At 35.8% G+C, this 20,458-nt stretch overlaps 1 protein-coding gene and 2 long non-coding RNA genes across 3 annotated transcripts in view; 2 read left to right on the top strand and 1 right to left on the bottom strand.

Moving 5' to 3' along the window:
• Window positions 1-16,112, bottom strand: part of LOC149213132 (uncharacterized) — a 142,723-nt gene extending 126,611 nt beyond the window's left edge. Inside the window, exon 1 of the long non-coding RNA XR_016250305.1 lies at window positions 15,645-16,112. This is a non-coding gene — a long non-coding RNA (uncharacterized LOC149213132). The remainder of the gene's footprint in view (window positions 1-15,644) is intronic.
• Window positions 2,056-4,314, top strand: LOC149213134 (uncharacterized). The gene is made up of 3 exons (XR_016250304.1): window positions 2,056-2,186; window positions 2,308-2,554; window positions 3,832-4,314. It is a non-coding gene; the product is annotated as an uncharacterized LOC149213134 (long non-coding RNA).
• LOC149213133 (polygalacturonate 4-alpha-galacturonosyltransferase-like) lies at window positions 4,318-5,046 on the top strand. Its single transcript, XM_089390722.1, has 3 exons — window positions 4,318-4,390; window positions 4,534-4,610; window positions 4,735-5,046. The coding sequence occupies exons 1-3, from the start codon at window positions 4,388-4,390 to the stop codon at window positions 4,979-4,981; spliced, it is 327 nt and encodes a 108-aa protein (XP_089246848.1). The 5' UTR covers window positions 4,318-4,387; the 3' UTR covers window positions 4,982-5,046.
• Window positions 16,113-20,458: the final 4,346 nt, after the last annotated feature.

Genomic DNA, 20,458 nt, shown 5'->3' with positions numbered 1-20,458 from the left:
CGAGGAGAAGGAGAAATGTGGTGTTAGGGTTGAGAGACAAAGATGCCTGTGAAAAGAGGAGGTGTGTGGAATGGAGGGTGGCAGGGCTACCAGCGCGATAGAAATGGAGGATGGGGAGGTCGGGGTTTTCATCATTGAATAGCTATGGTGGGATTCCTTGTTATCTTTGTGGTCATGCCATTGGTTTTTCTGGAAGCTAGGTTTCATCACTCCATATCTACATCTGTAACTGGGAAGCTTCTTCCTTCCCTCCTCCCTCGCTAGTAAGCTTCTTCCTACCCTCCTCCCTCTCTGGTAAGCTTCTTCCTGCCCTCCTCCCTCATCAAGTTGCTTCTATCTCTTCTTTTGGGTGGGTCTGTGTTTAATTTATCTTTGTTTGCAAGCATGTCCTTTCTTAATCTGGTAGTACTACAATGAAGTGTATACTTCTTACAACATTCAAGTAAGATCTCCATTACAATGAAGTGTAGTCGTCTTATACTATTTTAGAAAGATCCCTTTCATTGAGAACCCACTGACCAATGTATTTATGTGATCTGAGCCTTGGCGGGTAATTATCATCACCCCCAGTTAACCATTGAACCAAGACCCCATGGACCTGCTTCAAAATTTGATTTGCCTTCACCACTCCTGGTTAACCACTCAACCAAAACCCCATGGACCTGCTTTGGAATTTGATTTTCCTTTAAGCTTTTTCGCGGGATCTGAAGGCGTAGATGTTATCAAACTTACTTTCCTCGCTTATTGTCAAAAGTTTAGCACCTCTAAAATTTTTCCAGACATTTTGTGAGTTTTCTTTATAGGTTTCCTTTCATTTGATCTGTGTGAAGCTATGAACTCCATCTCTATATTACATGGTACAATACCTACCAAGAGAAAGATTCAAAGTTTGTACCTCTCTCATGCAAGAGCAAAGGTTTTACCAACTACCCCTAGAGTAATTTCCCTTGCCAAAGATAATGAAACCATTCATCCTGATAGCAAGAAATAACAATGCACTTTCCATTTTTTGACAAAGGGAAATGCATATGACTGGTAAATTTGCTAGGCAACTACTCGGTGAATTCGTTGGGCACTCCTCATTCTAAGGAGGATGGTACTAAGTGTGCGTTGGATTCTGCATAAGCTCGATGGGTATTATAAAAATATATTTGTTAAGAGTTCATTTCAACATCTTACACATGGGAATTGAATCTTGTGGGAATTGAATCTGGGTGGGAAGGGTAACAATCATTCTTCCCGTCCACTCATTATCCAAGCCAGACCCACTTTTCATCCAGAAAGCTAAATCCACTTCTCATCAGTCAAGCTAAAACCAGTTCTGATCCACCCAACCTAGACCCAATTCATAACGACAATCTTGTTCACCAGCTACTTTCTGCTATACATATCATTTTCACACTGTTCCCACGGTGTTCAAAGCACATTGGCCAAAAAAAACGATAGATATTATACATGCCATTTTATTATTTATGTGTAATGAAATCTCGATCTTAGCATATGCATGATAGCAAAGCAACCCCATTTTTAGCATTTCAGTATTTTTACAGATATTCTTCTCCATCAAGTCTTTCTACCTGACCTTTTATGCGTTTTTTGTCATTTAAAACAATAGGGCACAACTTCTCGGGAGATGGATCTGTTAGAATGGTATTCTCTTTCCACATCTTGAAAACCAATTCTATTTTTCTATGGCCATTTTGTTCTTTTTCAAGATCTGGGAAATGCACTTGCACTTACGTTAGTCTAATCCCAAAAAATAAATAGTGTCCCTAAACTGAAATTTAATTGACTTGAGTGGATTGAAATAGAGAGGAATTATTGAGGATACTGGAGCTCTGTCATATGTTTAAAATCACTCTTATCTATTTATCTGTGGGGTTCATAGGAACAGGTAGATGACTGGAGAAAGCAGAGTTTAACAAAGAGCATTGACTCTCTCTTCCCAAAGGAGGCAAGTATAAGAAACCTGCTGCATTTGGATATCTTCAATTTGTTTTCTCCCCTATTGAGTAGAGAATTGAAAATAAATTTCATTTACTGGGTAGGTGATTGATGTCATAACAGCTAACACAAAGGACTCGGGAACTCTAAACTTCAATATTGTTGGACGAAATGATTTATCTTCCTCATGGCTATTAGAAAAGCCCTTCGAAGTAAACCAAAGGGATATTACTAACTCCGAGGTAGGATTGGTGAAGATTTTGGTTATTTTCTCTATTGAACATGTAAGGAAACCTATGTGATGATGATCTATGTAGTTGAGTAGGGTTGTATTAAGCAGGAAGTGAAAATTGACATTGGCAGGGGTGTTTCTCTATTTCTAATGGTGTACATCAAGCAGAGGCAAACGACTTCTGGAGACAGCTTAGAAGAGTTACATTCGCAACAAGATGGTGTGATCTTCAATGAAGAAGGCAAGGAAAATCCTGGGGGGTTAAAATGAATGATGAGGTGTAGAAAAAAACTTCCAATGACGAAGAACTTCTTATGAGGTTTCAAGAGGATGACATAGGAAGTGAACATCGAGACATCAAAGAGAATGATCTTGATGGTAAGTTTTGATTTTCCCTATTTAACTGGTCTATGATTTTGGTAGCCTACTGTAAGGTAATTTCTAGTCAAACTCTTAGGACAATGGTTGTTGTAATGTAGACCATTTGTAGCTTGAAGAAAGTACAACAAAAGTTTTGTGGAGGGTAAAATTCTTTGCTGCACTAGATCGGTACTTTTTGTTCTCATGTAAAAGGGAATTGTTATATTATTTTCCAAAATCCTTTTTGAATGTTACTTCTCCAATAGAAAAAATTTATATATCTTAGATTTTAGCACAGTATGCTTTAATTTATAGTAGTTTAATGCTTACAGCAATTGAGACAAAAGAGGAGGGAGAAAAGGTCAACAGAGTTGATTCAACAAGATGAAGAAAAATGATTTGAGCTTGAAAACGTAGCAATTAAACATTCCAAGGAGGTAGATTCTGCTTCCTAGGAAAATACAGCATTTCGAGGTGGAAGAATGAGAACAAGAATTTTGAATCCACTGTTAGATTGATGTGAAACCAACTGATCATGGCTAGGGTGTATTCAAGCATTTTCCAGGCTAGGAATAATCTTGATTTATACCATGAATTGATGCTTCGTATTAAAGAATGTTAGCGTAAATTGGGTGAGGCTAATGTAGATTATGATCTACCTCAAAGGTAATAGTTTTCACATTGGCTGCTTCTAAATCAAGAGTAGTAAGTGCTTCCATTTGCATTTGGCGTTCATATCCTTTGTTTCTTTTAAAGTTGCAGTCTGTGTGTCAATCCTTCTACTTTTCATTCTCTTTTTCATGGTCGATAATTGATATGAATGTTTCACTGCACCTAAGAAATCAAGGCTATGGGTCATGTCCTATCCAAGGCTACAGAACAAGTTTATGACTGTGCGACAGTAACAAAGAAGTTGTGAGCCATGCTTCAGTCTGTAGATGAGCAAGTAAGGATCTTGAAAAAGAAAAGTACATTTTTAAGTCAACTGGCAGCAAAGACTGTTCCCAAGGGCCTACACTATCTCTCCATGCGATTGACCATGGATTATTACTTGCTTTCCCTTGAAAAGTGAAATTTCCTAAAAAGGACAAGTTGGAGGATCCAACTCTTTATCACTATGCATTATTTTCTGACAATGTATTGGTTGCATCTGTGGTTGTAAATTCAAGTGTCATGAATGGTAAGGTGAAGTGTTACTAATTTAAAATACTCTAAAGTTTGGAAGTCCAATAGTTTTGATGCACTTTACATTTAATATTTGGATCTCATTGTAGGTGATTTACTTGTGTTTACAGGAATATCAAAAACATGTATTTCATCTCGTCACAGACAAGTTAAATTTTGGGGCCATGAAAATGTGGGTTTTACTTAATACCCTAAGGAAATCTACAATACATGTAGAAAATGTTGATGATTTTAAATGGCTCAATTCCTCCTATTGCTCTGTGGTTCACCAACTTGAATCTGCAACTATGAAAGAGTATTATTTCAAGGCAGATCACTCGACTACACTCTCAGCACGTTCCTCCAATTTGAAATATATAAATCCAAAATATTTATCCATGCTAAATCATCTTCGTTTCTATCTTCCACAAGTTTATCCCAAACTAGACAAGGTCCTTTTCTTGGATGATGATATTGTGGTGGAGAACGATTTGACCCCGTTGTGGCCAGTAGATCTTCATGGAAAGGTTAATGGTTCAGTGGAAACTTGTGGAGAAATCTTTCGCCGGTTTGACAAATACCTTAATTTTTCCAATCTGCACATAGCGAGGCACTTTGATGAATGTATTTGATCTCAAATAATGGAAGAAACAAGATATAACTGGAATATATCACAAGTGGCAGAACATGGTAAGTGTGTAGTGTGGTTTATTTATGTTAATTACTGTCATGCTTACTTTAAAGTATTTGAAGTAAATCTGAAGTAATTAGCTAGAAAACTAAATGGGTTTTTCTTTGTTCGATTTCTAAGTCTTTCTTTTATTGTATGTCAGAATGAGGATAGAGTGTTGTGGAAGCTTGGAACACTACGCCCTAGATTTTTGCATTGGCTGCTTCTAAATCAAGAGTAGTAAGTGCTTCCATTTGCATTTGGTGTTCATATCCTTTGTTTCTTTTGAAGTTGCAGTCTCTGTGTTAATCTTTCTGCTTTTCATTCTCTTTTTCATGACCGATAATTGATATGAATGTTTCAGTGCACCTAAGAAGATCAAGGCTATGGGTCATGTCCTATCTAAGGCTAGAGAACAATTTTATGGCTATGTGACAGTAACAACAAAGTTGCAAGCCATGCTTCAGTCTGCAGACAAGAAAGTAAAGACCTTGGAAAAGCAAAGTAAACTTTTAAGTCAGGTGGCAACAAAGTCTATTCCCAAGGGCTTGCACTATCTGTCCATGCGATTGACCATAGATTATTACTTTCTTCCTCTTGAAAAGCGATAATTTGCTAAAAAGGACAAGTTTGAGGATCTGACTCTTTATCACTATGCATTATTTTTTAACAATGTATTGGCTGTATATGTGGTTGTGAATTCAACTGTCATGAATGCTAAGGTGAAGTGTTATTAATTTAAATTACTCTAAAGTTTGGAAGTCCAACAGTTTTGCTGCATTTTACATTTAATACTTGGATCTCATTGTAGGTGATTTACATGTGTTTGCAGTAATCTGAAAAACATGTATTTCATCTCATCACAGACAAGTTAAATTTTGGGGCCATGAAAATGTGGTTTTTATTTAATCCCCTAGGGAAAGCTATGATACATGTAGAAAATGTTGATGATTTTAAATGGCTCAATTCCTCCTATTGCCCTGTGCTTCTCCAGCTTGAATCTGCATCTATGAAAGAGTATTATTTCAAGGCAGATCACTCAACTACACTCTCAGCACGTTCCTCCAATTTGAAATATATAAATCCAAAATATTTATTCATCTTCGTTTCTATCTTCCATAAGTTTATCCCAAAATGGACAAGATCTTTTTCTTGGGTGATGGTATTGTGGTGCAGAAAGATTTGATGCCCTTGTGGTCACTGGATCTTCATGGAAAGGTTAATGGTTCAGTGGAAACTTGTGGAGAAAGCTTCCGTCGGTTTGACAAATACCTTAATTTTTCCAATCCGCACATAGCCAAGCACTTTGATCCTAATTCCTGTGGTTGGGCATATCGCATGAATATATTTGATCTCAAAGAATGGGAGAAACAAGATATAATTGGAATATATCACAAGTGGTAGAACACGGTAAGTGTGTAGTGTGGTTTGTTTATGTTAATTCCTGTGATGCTTATTTTAAAGTATTTGAAGTAAATCTAAAGTAATTAGCTAGAAAACTTAATGGGTTTTTCTTTGTTCGATTTCTAAGTTTTTCTTTTATTGTATGTCAGAATGAGGATAGAGTGTTGTGGAAGCTTGGAACACTACCCCGTGGATTGAATGTTTTATTGCTTGACCCATCCTTTGGACAAGTCTTGGCATGTGCTGGGTTTAGGATATAATCCTAGCGTGGACTGTTTAGAGATTGACAATGCAGCTGTTGTTAATTATAATGGGAACATGAAACCTTCATTAGAGCTGGCAATGATGAAGTGCATGCCTTTTTAGACGAAATATATAAAATATGATCATCCTTTCTTACAAGAGTGCAATACAAATGAATAGTTGTGACCTCAATATTCATACTGTAATAGATTGTCAAATGTAAAGTGTAAAGGCCCTAGATTTTGGTTGATAATTCATTCTAATTCATTTGTTTTTGGAGTTCCACAGAAGGTTTCTAGTTTATAGATTAATGAGTCAGGTTTTTGGAGGTGCAGTGGCCTAGCCAAGTTTAAGATTTAAAAATTTTATGTCCTCATTGCATTCCTTCATAGTTGGAACTAAACTCCTATATAAGTATTCTTTTCTTTGTTAGTTAATATTTCTCTTTCATTAAGTAATTACACAAATCGTCCTTCCAAGAACACAAAGAAGTACAAGACACAGAGATTTAGGCTTTCAACCCAGGGAAAAACCTCTCAATAGGGGAAATCCCAACAATCCTCCTCTTATTGAATTGATTCAAAATGAGATATCCAACACAAGACCAAAGAGTCCCTCCAAGTCAACCGTCCTCTTTAAGTCAAGGTCAATAGTTGAGTCTCTGCCTAGTCAAAGTTAGAAGCAACTTCTGAATTTTTGTCCTTATTATAGGTTTAGTCTCTTATTATAATACACTGACTTCCAGTTATAGACTCTTTGCCTTCTATTACAGATCTTTGGCTACTACAGCAAAACCTTGACTCTTTACCACAGATATTCAGATCATGCTACAAATAGATAGCTTTAGATTGAGATTCAGCTTAGTCACAGACTTTGGTTTCTTCAAGTGTTGTAGACTTCTTTTTATCCTCATATTTTCTTCTCCCATTGGATTACAGACTTTGAGCTTTTTCACTTTCTTGGTTGCTACCCAAAAGAGGTCTAATATAGGCTAAAACACCTGGATATCATTCTCCATGAGCTTTGACTTAACTAAACAAAGAGTGACTATGCCTGGATTATTGCCTTTGTAATATTGAAATTTCCTGTAATCTTTGCCTGTGACAAGATGTAATAGCCTTAATTGGACAACATTGAAACTAGCTCAATTCAGTGTTTAACTGCCATGACCAACTCCTTCATTTTCCCATAGCGGCTATGCTGCAATAGTCTCACATGGAGCGAGGGTTAATTTGCATGTGGACATCTCTCTTTTGACAATGAAGGTGATGTGTTAGGCTCTCATCTAATATATGTTCCTAAGATATAATAAACTTATGGTGTATGAGTTATCATCATTATTAGTCCTTAGTTATATTATATGTGCTCCCTGTCTTTGTGCTCATGGCTGAAATAAATAACTCTCCATTGAATTTCTATTAGCATCATTCAGAAAATCTTGATTGATTGATGCTCTATGAAATGCATCAGCTTTGAGTTACTCATAATCCACTTTCTTGTTGAGTTAGAGATCAACTGCCACAGTTCTGGAGCTGTATCATTTCCTCAAGGAGTTGCTAATTTGGTTTCTGTACAACTCTTAAAAATCTCTCTCTCCTTACCTGGAGTGTTCTTAAGCATTCTTGGGTGGATTTCTACTTACTAGAGTTGTTTCCCTCTCCGCTGAGCATTATTTTCATTTGCTGGGGTGAGTTGGAGCTCAATCTTGGTTGTCTAAGAGGCCATGGTTACTAGACAAGGCCACACATAACTATAGGAGATCATTGGCTTTCCAATTTACCTTCATTCCCATAAATCCATCAAATGCATGGGTGCTGAAATCTACGAGGAAAAGCATTTTTGATGTGTATTTATGGTAGAATGTAATTATATTATAATGTTGTTAAATTGAGATTCATTACTTGAGTGATTCAAATTATATGTTGTTCCATTGCTATTGGGAATTGTTATATGAGAACCCATTAACTATAATTATTCACCAAAAACATCCAGAGGTTGTTCTATACTAGAATGATGATTGTCCAGTATGATGTATAATGAGGATAAGGTTGAAGAAATGAATGAGGAGAAATCACATTCAGCGGCTAGTGTGGATGAAAGTTGTATTGTAGAAAAAGAAAATACAACAGTATGGACAAGTATGGACAAATTCTGATGAAGAACATGCAACATCAGCCAACTTTGATGAAAACACAAAGTGTGAACAGTTTGAGTTGTTTGATTTCACACTTATTGTATATTCAACTGGCGGATCTGTATCTCCTTGTATTGATAATATGGAAGATCAAGATTACATACAACAATGCATACACACTTTAAACTTAAGGCAAAGTGTTGGGCAAAAGACCCTCAAGGAAAACTCCCCTGACACAAGTATCAACTCAGTGAGCAAAAACTGTTGTAAAGATGCTAGCAGTCAATTATCCAAGGGTGATTTTTGGATTCCCTCACAAGAACTAAAGATTGTATCCCACTATCCAAAGGTTCTTCTCTCAACTAAAAAGGGTATGCTAATAAATGCTTATGGGAAAAAAGGACAACACATTTGTCTTTGGTTGGGAGTTTATCCATATTGCCCATGATGTAAATAATTATAATGTCATGTTGAGTAGATTTTTGGCACACCTTTAAGAAGGTATCATTATCGAATGGGGGCTAGAAATTTAAAATGTTATCCATTGAATTAGATATAGGATTATATTTGTCTAGATGGGAAGGTTGATATAGTTTGAGCTTGTAGGAATTAATTATTGGAGAATACCCTATTGCAGAGGAAGCTTTGGGTTGAACGAAATTTGATGAACCTACTGTAGAATATGTGAGCTAAATTTTTTCTTTTTAATATACTTTTGCCTTATACTATTTCTTATGACGGATGGCATATGATATGTAGGAATCTTTTCACTCTATAGAAGATATTCATGGCCTTGTGTATGGTCAAGAAGATTCCTAAACCTCAAATGACAACAATCTGCTATTCAAAGTTAACAAAGATATTTTGGATATTAGAAAGTCATTTGTATCATGCTTATGCATGGTACAAGCTCTATATCCTCCAGAAAAGCTACAATAAATACTTAGCAAAGAAGGATTTGCAGCTGATGGCATCATCTGGATTGTTGGCTGCCACTGTGAAATGGGATAAGGGAAATGTGAAATGGGATGAGGGAAATGTGTAGAAAAATCATATTCTAGAAACCATTTATCTTTGGTTGGGAGTTTTCCCATATTGCCCATGATGTAAATAGTCATAATGTCATGTTGAGTAGATTTTTGGCACAACCTTTAAGAAGCTATCACTATCGAATGCGGGGCAGAAATCTAAAATGTTATCTATTGAATTAGATATAGGATTATATTTGTCTAGATCGGAAGGTTGATATATTTTGATCTTGTAGGAATTAATTATTCGAGAATACCCTACTGCAGAGGAAGCTTCGGGTTGAATGAAATTTCATGAACCTACCATAGAATATGTGAGCTAAATTATTTTTAGTTTTAATATATTTTTTCCTTATACTATTTCTTATGACAGATGGCATATGATATGTAGGAAGCTTTTCACTCTATAGAAGATATTCATGGCCTTGTGTATGGTCAAGAATATTCCTAAACCTCAAATGACAACAATCTACTATTCAAATTTAACAAAGATATTTTAGATATTAGAAAATCATTTGTATCATTCTTATGCATGGTACAAGCTCTATATCCTCTAGAAAAGTTACAATAAAACTTAGCATAGAAGGATTTGCAACTGATGGCATCATCTGGATTATTGGATGCCTTTTCTATTATGCCCTATGATCATAAGCATGGGGATCACCATTTTAGGCTTGAGAATGAGAAGGAAAGAAGTTTAAGAATGGCTAGTCTTCTAGGTTTTTTGATTTAGTTTGGATTCTAAAATCGATACCAGAGAAGTGGTAAGTTATCTCAATGAAAAGGCTTAGGTTCATCTGTCACTGTTTGAGATGTTTGTAATTGTATAGGTTTTCTTAGTATAAGTATTATATGTTATGCTTAGTTCAAGAAGTTTACTTCCAATATGTCTAATAATAATATGTTTTTTTGGCAATTGTCACCCTCAACACTTCTATCTAAAGTGGTAAGTAATAGGTACAGAGATCATTAAAGAATTTATTTTTGAAATTAAGTCTTTCCTTGATGTTGCTTAGAAGTCAAAGCACACATATATTCTTCTAAGCACTTTTTATGCTTGTACAGGTTACCTCCCATATGTCTTTCCATATGTACCTTGTACGTTGTTTCCCCCCAATGTACCTTGTTACCTCCAAACTTGCAAGTAAATTGTTACCTTCCATATGAAGAATTATCAGCCACTGAGACAGAAATCAATGTTTCACCTACCAAAGGTCCCAATGTTCAATCAAAAGCAGTACCCATAGCAGCAAATCCACCTCCTGTCCTAGATCTTCTTGGTTATTTAATAGGTTTAGGCAATGCACTTGTCCCTAGATATTACTGAGCAGTAGGCTTTGGGTGGGTATTAGATAGTCAATTCCATTTCATTTTTTAAATAACAAATGGAAAAAATTGGCTTTATTGTTATTAGATGTGAATTGTATTTACTATGATAAGTATCAACCTGATTAAAGCAACTTGTGATATTTGGTTAATGCTTTGTGCAGGCCTCCATTGCCTATTTTACTTGCATCATCAGTATGTCAAGGCCTTCATATCAATGGGAAACTTAGATGGCGCGATGGTCAAATTTTTTACAGCTTGAAGCTTTAGAAAAACTCTTTTGGTCTTGCAGCTGCTGGACCTCTACAGGTGCAGTTCATAAAATGTGAAAATAGTTGAGATAATAGTTCTATTTACTGTAAATATTGCTAGTTTAATAGGGATGTAGATGCACATCTATTTTGAGTCGTTTTCCTAAGTTTCGTTCTTGGTAAATTAGGTGCCACCATTGCACCCTAGTAGCTCAGCACACACACTGCTACCAATGGTACTATTTCAAAACATATCTCCTGGACTGTAAAATGCTCATTTTTAGGTGGAAGTAACAAATAACCAACAACTTGTTTGGTATTTTAATGGTAATATTTCATTCGAAGTTTTCTTCACTGAGGATGGCAGGATGGAGCATGCAACATTTCTGGAAATAATAATGAATGATAGGATCTAAATTTTAACCTTTGGAAGTTTTCTTCATTGAGGATGGTAAGATGGAGTGTGCAACGTTTCTGGAGGTAATAATGAATGCTAGGACCATTCCCTCTCCTCCACTCTGCCTGCGCCTTTGACTCTGTTGGATTTTTAGGACTTTTGGGTCAAAAGGACTCGGCAAGATGGACAAGTCCAAGAGATCAGAAGGGGAAGAGGAAGAGCACATAGAGGGTGAGCTTGTGCTCTCCATTGAAAAGCTGCAGGAAATCCAGGATGAGCTTGAGAGGGTAAGTTCTCATGCACTCCGAAAACTGCTTTTGGGGGTTATTTTATTTTATTTATTTATTTTAAATATGTTTCTTTCTTATCTTTCTTTAAAACATTTTGCCCATTCCTTTCTCTATGTATTATTTTTTGATTTATTGGTGCATCTGTGGATTGATTGAATTTTTGCTTATCTCGTGGGCTGCTTGAGAATGATTTGCTACAGCCCTTAAGACCGCCTTTGAGGCTGTTTTTTCAGTAAACTCACACTTCATCTTCATATTCTTTCAGTCTTTTGGATATGTAAATTTTGATTGGTTTACATATATTTTTTTTCCAATAGTGTGAGTCAAATTATTTCAAGGAAAAATTTAAACTAGAACATCCTCAAATTAGTTATTTCAATTTTTTTTTCCATATCCATTTAGTGTTTTGGCATGAGTTGTTAAAGCTTGGGGTTAAACAGATGTAATATTTTGTGCGACAATTCTTGATCAGTTAGCCTGTTTACGATTAGGTTCATAATGACCTGGTGACCTAAGGCTCTCTCAACATAGTATGCCACACTCCTAAATACTTTTTGGTCTCAATTACAGTCTGCATGTTTATGATAAGGTCATAGTGGCCTAGTCACCTAGGGTACTCTTGACATAGTCACTGCCCCCAAAGGATCTAACAAGGTTGCTAGACTTAATGGCAAAAGCTCACATTTCTATACGGGCACCTGCCCTTAGGGAAGGGTAGACCTGCCTTACCTATATGGTTGTTGACAGTTGGCTTATTCTTACATTGGTCTTTTTATTAGTTACTAGAAAGCTTTCTTGGAGGAATTAGTGGATAGAGTTTAAGTTGGATTCTGCATGACAATCAGAGTATTCCTACATTACATATTTGTAATTTCATAGTTTCATTCAATTGAGGAAGAACCAGATTCATTGTATCACTTTTGTTTTCCCTTTCCCGAGGATTTAATTTTTTCCTTCTACTTTTTCTCTATGAGATTGAATCTAAAGTTTCCAGTACATAGCAGAGCCTTTTTCTCTTCTATCATAAGATGCCTGTGTGTGTAAACCTGTGTAGTTGATGAAATAAGTTTGGAGTGGATTGAAACATTGAGATTTTGTTGTGGCGGTGGTGATGAATCATTTTTTCAATTGAGCATAACATATCTATATGATATAATGGAGAAAAATGGAAAAAATGTGAAATTTTTAAAGGGTGCATTGAGCTGCTTTCTTTTGGCTATTCATCTCCAGTTATGTTGAATGTTAGAAATGGGGGCCAACTGCAAAACTTTTTTTCTTTCATGAGACTGCAGAAATGGGTCTCCAAATGAATTGAAAATGTCTAGGTGCACTCTGGGTTGTTCTATCACTAGTCTTACATGGGATGTTTGTATTCAAGTCATTCAGGTTATTATTATTTTTAGTTATTATATGACGTCAGGCTGTGTGAGGCCTTCTACATGGGCAAATTGCACTTGGGTATTATGGACAATTGAGTCCTCAATTATTTTTTATGCTTTTCCTTTCACTATAAGATCTTTAACATTCATTACTGTTTGATACACTGAGCATTAAATATCATCTGCCCTTCTTTGTGCTTTGCCTTTCACTACAATGTCTTTAACATTCAATACTGTTTGAACATTCAATACTATTTGATACGCTGAGCATTAAATATCATCTACCCTTCACCATAAACCGTAAAAAAATAAAGCTTTCTTTATATATAATTTATTTGAATGAAAAAAAGGGCGAGAGCCGTTGTTTCAATTTCTCTAGTGTGGCATACACCAAATTGTATAATAGAATAAGCATATAGTTCATTGAATTAAAAATCGAATTATATCAAAGCTACAAATCAGAACACCCATTTTTAAAAATCCAACAACATCGAAATATGCTTATTTCCATTAGAATCGAGTGTCAAGGCCATGATAAGTAGCTTAATGTTATGAACACTGCAGCCTGTTTACATGAGATCGCCACTGTGAACTAATGGCATTCTAGGAAGGGGTATCTTCCTTGTGTACAATTTGAAACAAGTTGTTCATTAGATATATCAAATTTTCTGATAATACAACATTCAATAATCATGTGATTCTGGATCCTATGAATAGTAATAATATCTAATCTCAGTCAGCGAAGACTGCAACTCAAGAAGGTGATGATAGCAATCTGCAGTAGAAACTCAAGAAGGTGATGATAGCAATCTGCAGTAGAAGGCCTCTGATCTGGGTCTTGTTCTAAGCATCTATTCTGTAAATTCCTAATAGCTCAAACACATTTAGCCCACTTGTCCAGTGCTCCACACATCAACTTTAACCCCATGAACACCCCTAGACATCTCAGGATCATGGTTCAAGCCACTAAGATTATGAGGGTAAATCTAAGGTGCACCAATGGCATCCTCAAAATCTCTTATAAACCACTCATCTGATTCAATGTTCTTCATCACGTTATCCCACCTGAGATCCCGTGCATAAACAAAAGGGTGTGCAAAGACACTAGTGCCTTGGTCACAAATTTTAGAGCTTCCACATGCTGTTTGGGTTTGTTTGTAGTTTCTAATTTTTATCTTCTTTCTTTAATTTAAAATCATCGACTATAAATGTAATTTTAAGGATTGCCATAACTCTTCACTTGGTTTGGTGTTTGGGTTTGTTCGTAGTTTTTAATTTTTATCTTTTAATTTTTTTCTTTAATTTAAAATCAATGACTATAAATGTAATTTTAAGGATTGGCATAACTCTGCACATAATTTTTTAAAGTGTGCTAGCTCAATGGAAGAGCGTTGCTTTAGGAGGTAACATGAATTAATCAATGATTTTGTAGTTCATTTTTAATTAAATGTTTTTTATATCGATTTATTTCAATGGTGAGATATTTTTGGATTCATTGTTTTATATTGTCTCTAAAGAGACAAAAGTGATCTTTAAATAAACTTTTTATCATCTCCAGAGAGACAATAGCTAGTATTAAAGACATATTGTCTCTAATCCAATTGTTGTGTTTAGAGAGACAAAAATGAGATTGTCTCCAGTGAGACAAAAATGGTTGTGTTATATACTCTCTTTATAGAGACAATATTTTTTAAGACAATAATATTTAAAACAATGTACTTTAAGACAATATTTTTTAAGGCAATAATATTTAAGACACTATTTTTTAAAGCAATAATCTTTAAGACAATAGTTTTTGAGACACCCACTTAAAGACAATATTTAAGACAATACACAATTTTTTCTTGTCAATTTACCCAAAAATTGTCTCAAATATTGTTTGAAAACCCTCCTTTATGTAGTAGTGTAAACTAACTGTATATCAACAAATAGTCAGTCGTAGATAAACCAATAATCTTGCACTGCATTTATTCTTTCCCATACCTGCAAAAATAATGTACTTAACCAAAACCAAAAGAAAAGAAATCGATGATTCCTTTGTGTAGACCAAAAGTAAAGCAAAATCATGAACCATGACATATTTGTGCATATACTACACCGAAGAAATATTGAACTGCATGTAATGAAATATGAAGCAAGATATCGCATAAATATCTATAAATTTGTAACAATAGGTACACTTAAATTTAATTAGATACATTTAAATGAATATATACATTAAATTTAATTTTGATTGATAATTTTTTATTTAATTAGTTTATTTAATTAATTATTCAAATAACTACTTATTAGGAGATATCACGACCGTACCATAAAATCATTAAAACAAAGTAACCACCCAGGTAGGTTTTGCTCATACATAAATTCAGAATTACAATATACAGCGTCCATCTTCTTCTATTTATAAGTAAATAGAGTATTTGGCTCTAAACTAACTATATATCAGATAAACAGATAACCTTCTACTGCATTTATTGTTTCCCATACTTGGCATGCAATAATAATGTACTTAACCAAAACCTTGAATTGATATGGGAATGCCTTATAAGTAAACTATTTGGCTCTAAACTAGCTATATATCAACACATAATCTGTCTTAGATAAACAGATAATCTTCGACTGTATTTATTCTTTCCCATACCTGCCATACAATGACAATGTAATTAAACTAAGGAAAAGAAATTCATGACATATTTAATGCCAAAATTATTAACGACATATTTGTGCATATAGTGCAGTAGTGGAGCAAAAGCGAAGCATAAATTTCAGAGAGGAAAACAAAAGCCACTTAGTATAAGTTGGTCTAGTTAGGTTGCCATTACCTGGTGTCATAAGTTGCTCTACAATTTTATCAGGCTGTTGTTCCCGCCGCCTTGTTGTTGCTCTCGGTGTTGCTGCTCTCGGAATTGTTCATGGTGTAGTTGCTCTGGTTATTGTCGCCGACGACGGGAATGTTCATGCTCTTGGTGTTGTTGTTCATGGTGTTGTTCATGGTGTTTTTATTGTTGCTCTTGCTGTTGTTATTGTCATCGATCTTGCTGCTGTTGGCGCTCCCATCTTGCTGCTGTTGCCGCTTGTTGCTCTTGGTGTTGTTATTGTCATCGATCTTGCTGCTGTTGCCGCTCCCATTGCCGAGGATTGTCGTCGACGACGACGGGAATGTCTATGTCGACGGGAGTGTCATCGGTCTTCATTGGGTCCATTGCGGCCAACAGGATTCCCACAGCTAACACCTGTGTGATTTACGGATATTGAAACTGGAACGCCTTCGAAGGCAACACGATTCCCACTTCTGCAATAAAAACGGCTTCAGTTCAACAATACATAACGTGGACATAGAATATGAGCGAATCAATGATATCTCACAGATTAGAAATATACAAGCATACCTAGAACTGGAGTAGGGCAAATTCCGAAAGCAAGAGGTGAGAAATACAATTGCATAACCTGCCTTATATAGAAGTAGGCGAACTCCAAACTCGGATTTGAAAACCATCTACACTCCCAACCAGGGTCAAGTTTTGAAGTTTTCATGTATTAAATTTACATGAATGACATCATCAATCATGCAAAGACCAGCGTCACGACGATGACATATTGTGGACGCCCTGTTGGGCAGACGAGTTATTCTTTTTGAGAGTGAAGTGTTTAATCATAAATGTGATTTCTTTCGTATTTGTGACTGTTCAAATTTTTTTATTTTTATCATGGGACCAACTGACTTTTTAGCATAGTCTTGCCAGCAATTCTTTTTTAGTGGACTTTTACCATGTGAATTTAGGTATCACATGTGGTTTTATATTTCGGAAGGAAAATGGAAAATCTAGCTTGGTCATATGAAAATTTAGTCTATGTGATATACTTTTTAATTTCTATTAATAATAAGGTAATTTTGCATTGAATTTAGGTATGACATGTAGCTCTATATTATGAAGGAAATATATGTGTAGTATATTTTTTAATTATTATTAATAATGAGGTTTTTTAATGTAAGATAATAATAAATTTGTTTATATAAGATAGATTTTGGTAGTGTTACTAATAAATGTTTTTTTTTTTAACTTTTTAGAATTTGTTTGAATAGAATCACTACATTCATTATTCTCCTAGAAATATTAATATTATTAAAAATATATATAGTTTTTGATACACGTGGTTAAGTTAGTGCATTAATAGTCAGTACACATACACACTTTCATGCTTGCCACGCTACCTTCAGTTTCCCCACAGATACAAACTTCAGTAATGAGGGCAATTAGTTTTTCCACAACTCCGAGGAAAATATTTGACGAGAGCGGCATGTCATTTTTAGTTCTCCCTGCGCGCATATGGGGTGGGCGGGCCCGCGCCCCAACGTCCTCCACCATGTCATATTATGCGCTGTTACGGGGCCCACGTGGCCGGCCCCCAAAACAAGTTAGTGCATTAATAAACGTACGATTACGGGGGATAAATTTTCGCCCCGTTTACTGAGATTTATTTGCACAGCTGGGCAGACGAGTTTTCTGCAAAAGAAAAAGACCCTGCGGGGATTTCTGCACGCGCAATGTGACGGCAAGGGCTAACCAGCCATATATTGTGTCATAAATGCCCTTGCCAGCTATGTATGTGGTGCAAACTTGGGATGGCATACATAAACACTCCGGCGGGCGACCTCGCGTTTCCGGTGACATACCCGGGACCCACCAACGAGGGCCCGCCCGCCCCGTCCCTCCGTTCCCACTATCCACGTCAGCGCACGAGATCCATTTTCAAATGAAACTCTTCCCTCGCGCCCATTTCATTAAAATTGATTTTCGAACGCCGATGGCTCTGCAACCTGCTCTGCGCATCCGTTGCTAACAACCGCTGCATCCTGCTTCGCATGTCCTCTGCTACGTGCTCTACAACTGCTCTGCGATCACAGGTATTTCTCTGCAATCTAAAATTCCATAAGACTTTGGACATTTGACAAGTCTGCTATTTGTCTGCTGCGAAATCTGGCACTTATTCCGCCTTTCATCTTCTATTCAATCATTTCTACACTTATTCAACGGTGGGTTCTTCTTAGGATTTGGGAGTGAAGTGGGCAGAATGAGATGGGCTGAAACCCATAAAAAAACGCCATGGCTTCATCAACGTCGTGCCTTCATTTTCGGGCGCCCCCTGATTAGTTCACTGTTATATGAAAATTGTTTTACCATCTGACATGCTCAGCACAGATAATTTTAGATACAAGAATGCATTAGAAACAACATTTAAATTTTGCATCTAAACATTTTCTTGCCTCTGCAACCTCGTTTTCTCCCTCTGAGCGCGCTTAAAATTTCGAAGTTGAATATCTAAAGGTTCTCGGTGATCCGAAAATTCATTACTCTAGTTTAGCAGGCGTGATTAAAGATTTCTCCAGGTTTTAAATCGATATCAGTAGTTATTTAAGATTTTCTCGATATCAGGAGCTGTTGCAATCAAGAAAGACTGCTGAAGGAGATAAAATTCATAGGCATGGATTTTAACCAAAACACCAAGCTGGAGAACACCGGAGTGTTTGGAACCCATAACCTTTTATCTGTAGATATAAATTGTTAACAAAAATATCAGAACAGGGTATCCTGCAGAAACCCACCTTATTCCCTATTCATTCATGTATATGGAATTATCACAATCAATAAAGATAGCTTGGTATTAAGTTTAGATAATGAGCACAGAAGACTTTCCACCTGTTAATGTTGTAAACAGTCGATACAACCACGTCAACGGATAACTTTGTAAACACAGATACAGCCACATCAATAGATGGGCCTGAAGGCACATAATTTTCAGTCGGATAAGCCAAATGCATCTAGACATTTATAAAAATGGTTCAAGAAACAAGGTCCAAGTAAACAAATAGATGCTCACTTTCTTTCTTTTTGCTTGATGCTTTTTTAGATGCTTCTCGTTCTGCTGCTGCCTTCTTTTCGTCCTCGGTCTCCTCACCAAAGAGGTCCAAGTCATCATCATCTTCCTCATCTTTAGGAGGAGACTGACAACAAGTCATTAAATTCTCAGTACATGACCATGAAATAAGATGTAAATTTTCTAGATCATAAAGTCAAATGTGCCACTATAATCCTAAATAACTCATGATAGGTTATAAGTGTAATCTAAATAATTGTCAATGAGAAGTTAGAAATAAGTAGGTCTAACAGAACCAAAGTTTCATTCTTTTTGTTAACTAAAAAATAACAAAAATTATTTACAACTAATAAACAGATATTCATTTATGGATTAGCATAGAACATAAAAAATAAGATTGTGAAGTAGCCAAAGACCTCCCAAAATCAAAACAGAGAATAGAATTCATAGTTTGATACTGTAGGTCCTGGTCTACAAGGGCCTGGACGTGCCTTTTATTGATGGATTATATAGTACTAAACACATTAATCCCAGTAAGAAATTTATAATTCAACTTAAAAGTATTTTTATCAGATCATTACCAGCCTGAAATGCTTGCACTTTCATGTCAATGTGGATGCAGAATGGATACAGAGAAAAGAGAGAAAAAGCAGGTTAAGGGGCATGAAGTTGTAGCTCAAACAGCTTTAATTTTCCTACTAACTTCTAAGGACACAGCTGCCATCAATATCAACTTTTCAAAAACACACCTTCATCGAGAGGGTTTCCAGATCCATCACTGTACGATGTAAGGAATTGTTTGGTGGAATACCATCCTAGTAAACAACCTTCCATCCAACCATTAACGTGGCTTGGATAATTTTTACATGAACAAAACCAACTTTAATAAACTATAAAATTAAAATAAAAGAAGGAAACAATTTAAAAAAAAAACATTTGAAGGACAACTCTCCAACCTGCAATTGCAGCTGGCCAAATAGCTTCTCTAATATTTTACATTTCAAAACTAGTTCGGTAATTTGAAGGAAATTTTCCCATTGTTGCTGTAAACAGTTTCAGGAAATTGGCCCATCCCTGAGCTAAGCAGTTTCACAAAGATGAGATTTGGGCCACTCTACCCAGAAGGAATATCTATAATAAAGCTATCCCCATTGCTAAGTTTTCCTCTCTAAAAGCCAGTTACATTACCTTGAGTGAGGTTTTGTAATTTATAGATATAGAGGTGTTTTTCTGCAGTGAGGCTAAGAATATATCCCAAATCATGGAAAAAGCTCTTTCTTCACTCTTTCTCACAGAGAGGGAAGAAAAATGACAAGGGTGAGAATACCAGAGTCAAATGAATTTGGTAAAAGCAACGATTTCTAAAGAGAATCCACTGGAAGACGGAAAAGGGCTATGAGAAATCTAAAAGAAAATCTTAATTAGTGCTGGCATTCCCAGAATATAATGAAAACGTTATAAACAATAAATATAGTTGTAGTTACCTTTGCTTAAAGGAATAGAATGTTAGAAAGTTAAATAGGACACGCCTACAAGCCTTCTCTTGCATGTAATATGTGTATCTTCTAAATAAGAAATTTTCAATTTTACCAAAAACAAGTGTGTTTTCATTTAAAAAGATAATAAATCTCACTAAGCAAATCCAAATTCTGACTGTTAACATCTGTATATCGTAAGAAAACAGTACCTCGAAGCCAGTAGGGCACTGATATGGTTGTACCACCGAGACACATTAGGAAAGTTAGGTGTAGGTGTCTCT

This window comes from Pinus tabuliformis, chromosome 1_1 (genome assembly GCF_031772625.1).
Source record: "Pinus tabuliformis cultivar Carrire ecotype Pingquan chromosome 1_1, CPIR1, whole genome shotgun sequence".
In the NCBI taxonomy this organism is placed as follows: domain Eukaryota; kingdom Viridiplantae; phylum Streptophyta; class Pinopsida; order Pinales; family Pinaceae; genus Pinus; species Pinus tabuliformis.
The sequence above is the reverse complement of the archived record's forward strand: the minus strand, read 5'-3'. Positions and strand labels throughout refer to the sequence as shown.

Excerpts from the sequence above, each read along its gene's own strand:
- LOC149213133 (XM_089390722.1), top strand. Across the intron at positions 4,611-4,734 it reads CTGCTTCTAAATCAAGAGTA|TGCACCTAAGAAGATCAAGG; the intron begins GTAAGTGCTTCC and ends TGAATGTTTCAG.